Below are 8763 nucleotides of genomic sequence, written 5' to 3'. Positions count from 1 at the left end.
AATCACATTTAAAGTTATCCAAAGGAAATCCTTAGCAACACATAATACTATATAAATAAATATATAGTAAATAAATATATACGGTAGTAAATGTACAAAATATCTTCATGGAACATGATCTAATATCTTAATGATTTTTGTCATTAAAAAATCTATCATTTTGACCCATAGAATGTATTGTTGGCTATTGCTACAAATATACTTAAGACTAATGACTGGTTTTGTGGTCCGGGGTCACAAATATTTAAAGCTAAAATTAATGTCCATGTAGGTGTCAATTATCCAAACACAGAAAGCAAAGATGGTGTAACATTTACTGTCAAGTCAGTTCAACATGATTGACACATTCAACATTTGTATATAATAATCAATAAAATACAAGATTGGCTAAAACAATATATCTTGATAAAAGCCAAAATTACAAGGAAGAAAAAAAATCCATTATAGATACATTCCATAGTTTCTCAAATCTCAAACACTTATGAACTTATTTCAACTTATGAATCTTATGACTGTGTAACAGATCAAAGTAGTTTAAGTCCAACTTTTAACAATAAAACTGAATAGGAAACCTGATACATGACTGTAACATGAACAAAAACTGCTATTAAGGTTTGTTCACAATGTTCAACAAAACAAATATAAGCTTTATTTTGTACAACAAAAATATTGTTACTTTAAACTTGAAGTGCTTAAAATAAAAAGTGAAATGAAGTGTAGAGTTTAAAAGATATTGCAAATATGAGCAAATAAAGAAATGATGAGTAGAGACGCTAATGTTTTTACCCTGCTCAGATTTTAATATTTTGGTTTAATCTGGTCAGTGTACAGAGAAAGAAAGTGCACTGGATATTTTATATACTATATATCATTTATTATTCATCGTCATCACTCCAAAAGCCGCCTTCTTCTTCTTCCTCCATTTCCACACCTTGAAACAATCTAGAGAGAAAATAAAATAGCAACAATTACAACCATACCCTTTCATACGATGCCGTACCTACAGTTTTAACGGTCAGTAAGTAGGTACTTCATCTCATTCAGTACGTACTGTACAGAATGCGATTTCGGGCGCAGCCATATTGTTTTTCAAGCTACTTTGTTTGAACGAAAGGTCAAAGTTCAGCATCCATTGAGACGTTCCTCTGTGTGGCCGGGTTATGTTTCTTTATGTCGTAAACTCTAGGGGCGAGGCTTCATTTATATGAGCGTAATATTCAAATTACGATAGCTTTTATCCACCACATTTATCAACACCCATTCATTTGTGCGACCGAATTGGCTGCATATAAAAGTTTAATGAATCACATGTGAGCGTTTTCATAAGATGATTTTTGCGATCTGCGCTTGTTTATACGTCACATTGATAAATTAGGCCCATTAAAAAAACCCACAGTGAAACGCTGGACACTTCATGCACTCAACTGTCATTATTTTGCTTATGTAGCAGAAAAGAGGAGGGGCTATCAGCCACTATGTGAGCAAATCTGCGTTAATTTAATTTTAAAACTGTATAGCAGAGATATTGGAGTCTATATGGACAATTTACTATGCCGGTCTTCTCATGTTAACGGTCTATATTCCAGATTATATTTCTGGGGAAGGTTTGAAGTGAACCAGAAGATCATGTTTCTCTTTTATCAGAATTTAATAAGATATGGAATTACTGTGGCAATCCGACTTCCAGTTAAAATAAAAGCTAGGATGAGTGGTGAACACTGCTCTAAAAATTATAGGATTGGAGGAGAATGAACTTTGTACAAAGCATCAATTTTAAATCATGCTAAGAAAATTGTTGTTGATGAAACATATTACATGCAAAATTATGCAAAAATACCAGGTTTTGATGTGCAAGTCTAATCGTTTAAAAAATTCATTTGTTACAACTGCAATCAAAGCTTTAAATTATTGTTTTTTATTTAAAAAGTAATGGAGTAATGTTTATTCTAATGTGTATTTTATTCTATTTATTGTTTTGTTTTGTGTTGTGTTGTGTGGATGAAAGCTGTGTAGTGGCTGTGTCATGGTGTCCTAGACAAATTTCCCAAGAATGGAACAATTAAAGTGTAAAGAAGAAATAAAGATATAACAAGACTGAGCACTCCTATTACTACGAATAGGGAAAATTGCAACACAATCGTGCTTCTCAGAGGTCCTCTGTGTTTTTAATCCCTTCCGATTCAGCCAAGTCTGTGTTTTTTCCCAAACTCAGAGATCCTCTGAGAAATTTAGTCCTGTCTAAATGCCAATGTGCGCTTGCCAGCAATATCTTTTGAAAAACCCGGCTCTTTCATGTTTGGACAACATGATCTGCCGAAAGCTCTTACTAACGTGTGTATATTGTACTTCCTGTGTCCCATTCATTGAGACATGGATGTTTTTTCCATTCGGCGGTATATATAAATATTTTTTTATCTAGACAAGGCGAATCTTGTACACTGTTAAGACTGGCCACTCTCTTACTCTTTTTTTGTCCACTCTGGAATGGTAATGTTTATTAATAAAGATAATAAATTGTTATTAATCATGATTTCTTTGGGTTTTTTAAGTTAATTTGATTAATTTACATGTTCTGTAATAATTTTAATCACAAACACGCATATCCAGAGGCATGACCTTTTGCACGAAACAGATCACAGACGTCTAGGGACGGGCTCTGTCACATGAGGCGCTTGCCAACCTGTACGCATGCAGTTAGCACAATTTGCAATTAAGAAACAAACGTTATGGAGGTGTCTTCATGGAGGCGTTGCAAACATGGCCACCAAGTGGCACAACTTCCCTAAAGGGACATTATCACTTTATAGTCATCAGTTTCTTTCTTAATGTGAATGGGCTTTTAATAACACATTTCACCATAAAAGAAATCTTTTAAATGTTCTAGTTCATGATAAATAAATGGCTCATAATTATTTTTTTCCTATTTACTGAGAAATGTGTGCTGCCTCTGATGGAGACTTAAGTGTGTTTATATCAGATTTTGGAAAATACACAAAATAGCAAGAAAGCTATGGTGTAGAACTGTACAAATGTGTAGATGACATTATTACTAGTCTATATGGTGGTATAGTTGCTCTATCTATCTAGACACAATGTAACACAAACACTTTATAAAGACTGCGTATGAGGACACTTACTGATTAAAGCATGGTGAATTGGGGTTGTTAAAGTGGCTGTAGGGGTTTACTTTACTGAGATTTCCCAGGCAGACCCAGCAGAAGAACCCATGACAAGAGGAACACGTCATCTTGTTACAGCCGTGCACTTTCTACAAAAACAGATAAACAAGATACAAAAAGCTGTAAGACTGCAAAAAACGATCTGCATGTACCACAGAAAAAATTCAGTAAATATTTTATGAAATGCAGCAAAAAGACTTTCATTATAAAGCAGTAATGAGCAGAAGATGCTGACCTGTACGTGAGTGCCACAGCATGGGCACTGCTTACAGTTATCCTTCAACCAATCTGTACTATACGACTCCTCCACCGCTCTCTGAATGATGCGTTTTCCGAACCGCTTTTCGAGAAACTTCTTCCCCTCGTCAGTTGCAGAAAGGTATTCGTCCCGCAGACCACGAAGCTGATCTGTTAAAAATAAAGGCATACATATTGAACTATACAGAGGAAAAGAAATCAAGTGTCTGTACTTAATAAATGCAGTGTATGTGAATATTAACATCTTACATGAGCAGTAATGCAACATTCATCCATTATGATCTTACCAGCGGTGGCCATGCAGTGAGAGAGGCCGTGATAGCTTCGCTTACAGAGGGTACAGAAAGCATATCGACAAGAAGGGCAGATGCCCATAGTACTGTCAGGCTCCAACATCACAGCCATGCAGCAACTCATGCGAGGACAGTAAACAACATCAGCCATCAGGTCCAGACTTGACTGAAGGAGAAGTCGATCATAGCGGGCGAACTCATCTTCTCCAACCAGAGATTTCACCTATTAAAACAAAACACTGATGATGTCAGAACTAAAACAGGGAGCTGAAGTATTAAAGGAAGTCAACCAGAAGTTAAGTTTGGGCCACAAAAGCCGTTTGCTTATGTTGTTGCCACAGCAACCGTCTCCAATGTTGTTTATTAATGCTTCTTCAACAGGTTTATATAATTTTGGCGCTTCATAGTCCAGGGTCACTAGTATTAAACCTACCTCATTGTCCGTATAAATAAAACTACTTAGTGCTTTCGCTATTTTGATTGTTTGTATTTAACACTCTGTAGACATATGTGTGCAAAATAGCTTCTTTACAAAGTAACATCGCCACCTACTGGACTGGCACACATTAATCCATTTTTTTCATAAACAAAAAGGAAAAAGGTTGCCATTTTTCTCAACGTCGCTGCTGTGCAAACATAGCTTAAAAAATCTTTATGACTCACATTATAGCACAAATACACAACGAAAGGTTTGCATGAGAAGTACCTGTGTTGGAGTGGCTATGGACGTACACTTTGGCTCAGGACAGTTAAGGCACTGGACTTTGCCGTCTCTGATCTGGATCTGAAAGTATTCCTTCATGCAGTCCTTGCAGTAGACGTGTTGACACTCTTTGAAGAGCAAACAGTTGGAGCCCAGCTTCTCAGAAAAGCAAATCCCACAACAGAATACTTTTCCATCAAACACTTTCTGCTTCTGAGCTTCATCAAAGTCCAGCAGCTGGTTTAGTATGTCTGTGTCAGGATCAACTTCTTGAACAGCTCTTGGGTCCAATTCTTGCGGTTTACTTTTTTCTCCATGCTTCTGGCCACATTCACCCTGAGACTGAACACCAATGCCCTGGATCTCAAGTGGAGAATGGATGCCCAGGAATTCCAGAGTCTCTTCCTTCAGGAACTGGATCCAGGTGAAAAGAACCACATTTCCCAGGTTTTCCTCCCATAACTCGTCCAGTCTCTTGCAAAGCGCAGCGATCTGATAATTTGATGTTACATATTATCCACAATTCAGAAAATAATTCGACAAGTTTAGGATAATGTTAGGTTATACTCACTCACCTGGACTCTTGTGAGCCATTTGGAGCTTAGAGTAAAAACTGGGGCTAATGATGATGGGTAATCCACAGGAAGTTCAAAACTCAGAACCAAAGGAGGTAGAAATGATATGTCACGCTCTGTGGATTCCTGTCCTGTAACAATATGCACAAAGATAAGCTGATAAACACTATTTTAGAACTAGGTTTGAATACTAACTGATAAAATCTCACCCTTGACTATTAGTTTGAAATCAGGAGGAAGCTCAAGACACAGATGGATCTCGCCCTCCTGTCCTGACTCTGCCCTCCGGAACTCTTCTTCATCATATATGCTTGCTAGAGCCAGCAGTTCATCTTCTTGTGCTTCCTGGTTGTCGGACATCTGAACATTACTGTGATCAAGATTTATACTGTGATTAATATGTATACTAGTTTACACATGATTACTATACTATATAGCATATAGAGCCTCATAATGACATTATAATACGTTACAATTGATTTTCAAATACTGTTAGCTTTATGTGTGACGGCAACCAATGCATAAATAAACAGAACAAACAAGTCTAAATTGTAGCATGTCACTCGTCTTTAGGTTGTTGTTGTACCTACTTCAGGGTACAGGGGCTAAATATTGATGCTAAATAATCTCCATTGTAGGTCAAGAGTTTTGTTTAGGTAAACACAGAGCAATTTCTACACCAAGGTTTCTCCTGAAGATGTTAGGTCTAGCATACTAAAACAACACGCTGATGTACTGTACTTAACTAATGTTAGCTTCCGTGCTACCTACTGTCAATCTCACTGGGGTCTAGATACTTAAAGACAAGTAGAAAAATGACACGCCATCTAAACATTTAGTGACGCACTGTCTAGCTGATTACTTGGTTTGGTCTTCTCATTTTTTGATCTTCTAAATGGCGACAACGTGGAATTTAAGCTTTAAAACACTTACCTTGCTCTGTGCCAGATGTAAATCTACGGCGGACAGTAGATAGTGGATACCGCACAGCAAAGCAGGCCGGGCAGGGGGAGGAGCTTAACCAATATAGCTCATGAATACACAGTCATTGATGCAATACATCTGCGTGGCACCGCACGAAGTCGAATACACCTAAGTATCGCGAGAGCAATTCGAGAGCTTACAAACTGACTCACTCTCGCGGCACTGGGATGTCATAAGCCAATCGATCTGCGCATCGCCACGTGAAGTCAAACCAAAGACTATAAATGTTAAGAATACGCTGCAGTTCTTTGATTATAAATGCGGAAAAAGTGCAAGAGCACGCGCTTTGGCGACGTTTAGGCCCACCTTCCAGTAAAAGAGCCAATCATCAATCGCTAAAAACGAATGACTCTATCCTTATGAAAACAAAGCATGGTTACTATACTTACAAAAATGGTTGTCCTACAGTACTCATAGTTTAACTATTAGTTAACCATAGTCGCAACCATGGTTTTACCAATGGTGAAAAAACATAAAACCATGGTTATTTATCTCCAGACCCTTAACGTTAAATGTTAATGCTCTGAACAGTTTGCCGAAGCAAAAACCACGCGCAGTAGCGTGCAAACGCTTTTTACCAGCAGTTTGAGCTTAAGAAACCAAATGTATGGTACAGTTAATGTCCGATTTAATATTTAGTCATACGGGGTTTTTTTGTGAGAAACACTGATATATTTAGAGATATCGATCTTCCCGATTCAAGTATATATAAATACGACTACTTGGTCTTGTATGACTGAAATAGTTGCCCGGACGCTTTGTAAATATGACCGCTGGTTGCGGAGACTTTCCTTAAAGCGCCTTTGGTCGAAAATTCCCATCCCGGATCACAACGCCTCTCGGATTCGTTCATTCGTCAAGTATCTATGACGTCTACTTCCTATTGTTGGGCTTTCAGCAAATCATTGTGCAGTTGAAACGTCCCAATTAATTAATATTAATGGTCAAATCCTTTATTATAGTAGGATTCGTACATCTACGAAATGCGACGAATGGTTTACCTTGAATCATATTAATAACACATGGGGTTAGATTTACTGAAAGCTTGCGCCAAAGCAAACGCCACTTTTACAGTTAAAAAATACTGTCGGGATTTACTAAAGATCACACATTAAAAAAAAAACGCTGCAAAGGCGTGGACAGTTGTTTTTGCGACTAATCTTATTGAATATGCATTTTTAGGAGTTTCCCTTTCCAGACACAAAAGGCCTGTTCGATTTAATGCGCCGCCGCAAAAACACCTTTTTTTACGGTCTATGGAACAGACAGCATGACGTCAAAGTTCCGCGAGAGCGATTTAAAAGCAAACTCCTCCGTATCTCGCAAATCGCTCTCGCAGAAGGTAAAATTGTTATTGTAACTATTGGGCTTAAAAATACAAAAGCTAATAATAATTGAAATCTGTCTTTATCCAAAACATCAGAGTATTGGCATGTAGGCTCTGTGGCGCAATGGATAGCGCATTGGACTTCTAGGTTGTGAGATGATGTAATTCAAAGGTTGTGGGTTCGAGTCCCACCAGAGTCGCAGTGTTTTAGCTCCAAAGACCCTGCTCAAAGCTTTTCATCTTACATTGTTGTTCCTGTTCAAATAGGGTGGCCATTCGTACCAGTTCCGCCGGACACGTCCCGAACATGTTTTCGGGTTCGTTCTCCGGAAGTCGCGTTGGTCGACCGCATATGTCATCAAGGTTTAATATTTCGGGTTTAATTTAAAAAAAGCAACCGTTACATTTCAAGGTAAGAATGAAACTACAGTGTATGTCTTAAAATAAATAAATCTTAATTTTCTAATGTATTTTAACTGAAATGTGAGAACCTCGATGAGGTATATGCGGTCGAGCAACGCGACTTCCGGAGAACGAACGCGAAAACATGTTCACAATCAGAAATGGAGGGTGGCGCCGTGGCTTAGTTGGTTAAAGCGCCTGTCTAGTAAACAGGAGATCCTGGGTTCGAATCCCAGCGGAGCCTTTATCATGTGGCCAACTAAGGTCTGTTTCTTTGGCTGTTTCTCAGTTGAGATATGGTATCCTGATAATTCAGAGTTGTCACGACCGCGGTCCGTTTTCAGCGAAAGGCCCGTACTTTGGGCAAAACTTTCTAGTTTTCTCCCTAACGGACCTATCTAATCCAATTCATGGACGCCCTTGAGCCTAAAGCCTTCACTGATAGGACTTTACTTAGGAAGAGATTCTCAGAGCATGTCTCGTAAACAGGAGATCCTGGGTTCGAATCCCAGTGGGGCCTTCTTATGATGTTTGCGGTCCTCAGCCCCCACTCAGTGGCTTTCTTGTCACATTGTTGTATCTCTTCATACTATCCCTTATGAAAATTAACCATGGTTTTACTACAGTTAAGACCAAAAAACCATGGTAACTATAGTAAAACCATGGTTACCACCAAATAACCATGGTTTTGACAACCATGGTTTTCAAAAACCATAGTTAAACCATGGTTAGTGTAATAAATCCATGGTTTTGCTCATAGTAATCAATTGACCAAAAAAACATTGTTACTACACTTTTACCACAATAAAACCATGGTTAATTTTTGTAAGGGATGATTCATCCTCTCAAAACAGATTTTAAAATCCCAGTGGTGCCTTCAGTCTGAAGCCAGCTAGGGGCTTTCTTTGTTTCTGTTTATCAGATGAAATACAACCTCCTTATAATTCATGGTTGTTATGAAAGCTGTCATAATTTTCAGATATTTTTGGAATACGGTATTTTGACGTCATCCAGCTGTCGATTCTTGCGACGCCTCATGAAG

General features: G+C 38.1%; 1 protein-coding gene and 2 non-coding genes across 3 annotated transcripts; 2 read left to right on the top strand and 1 right to left on the bottom strand.

Annotated features, from left to right (window-relative positions):
• Positions 1-300: 300 nt before the first annotated feature.
• Positions 301-6076, bottom strand: LOC135776703 (E3 ubiquitin-protein ligase RNF14-like). Its single transcript, XM_065287564.2, has 8 exons — positions 5942-6076; positions 5218-5378; positions 5009-5139; positions 4437-4925; positions 3725-3953; positions 3415-3587; positions 3138-3268; positions 301-942 (listed from the first exon to the last, which is right to left on the bottom strand). Exons 2-8 carry the CDS (start codon positions 5366-5368, stop codon positions 876-878), a joined length of 1371 nt encoding a protein of 456 aa, XP_065143636.1. The 5' UTR covers positions 5369-5378; positions 5942-6076; the 3' UTR covers positions 301-875.
• Positions 6077-7429: 1353 nt separating this feature from the next.
• On the top strand, positions 7430-7519 carry trnar-ucu (transfer RNA arginine (anticodon UCU)). Its single transcript is given in 2 exon segments — positions 7430-7466; positions 7484-7519. It is a non-coding gene; the product is annotated as a tRNA-Arg (tRNA).
• A 372-nt stretch (positions 7520-7891) lies between these two features.
• Positions 7892-7965, top strand: trnat-agu (transfer RNA threonine (anticodon AGU)). Its single transcript has one exon. It is a non-coding gene; the product is annotated as a tRNA-Thr (tRNA).
• Positions 7966-8763: the final 798 nt, after the last annotated feature.

This window comes from Paramisgurnus dabryanus, chromosome 18 (genome assembly GCF_030506205.2).
Source record: "Paramisgurnus dabryanus chromosome 18, PD_genome_1.1, whole genome shotgun sequence".
NCBI classification, from domain to species: Eukaryota; Metazoa; Chordata; class Actinopteri; order Cypriniformes; family Cobitidae; genus Paramisgurnus; species Paramisgurnus dabryanus.
The sequence above is the reverse complement of the archived record's forward strand: the minus strand, read 5'-3'. Positions and strand labels throughout refer to the sequence as shown.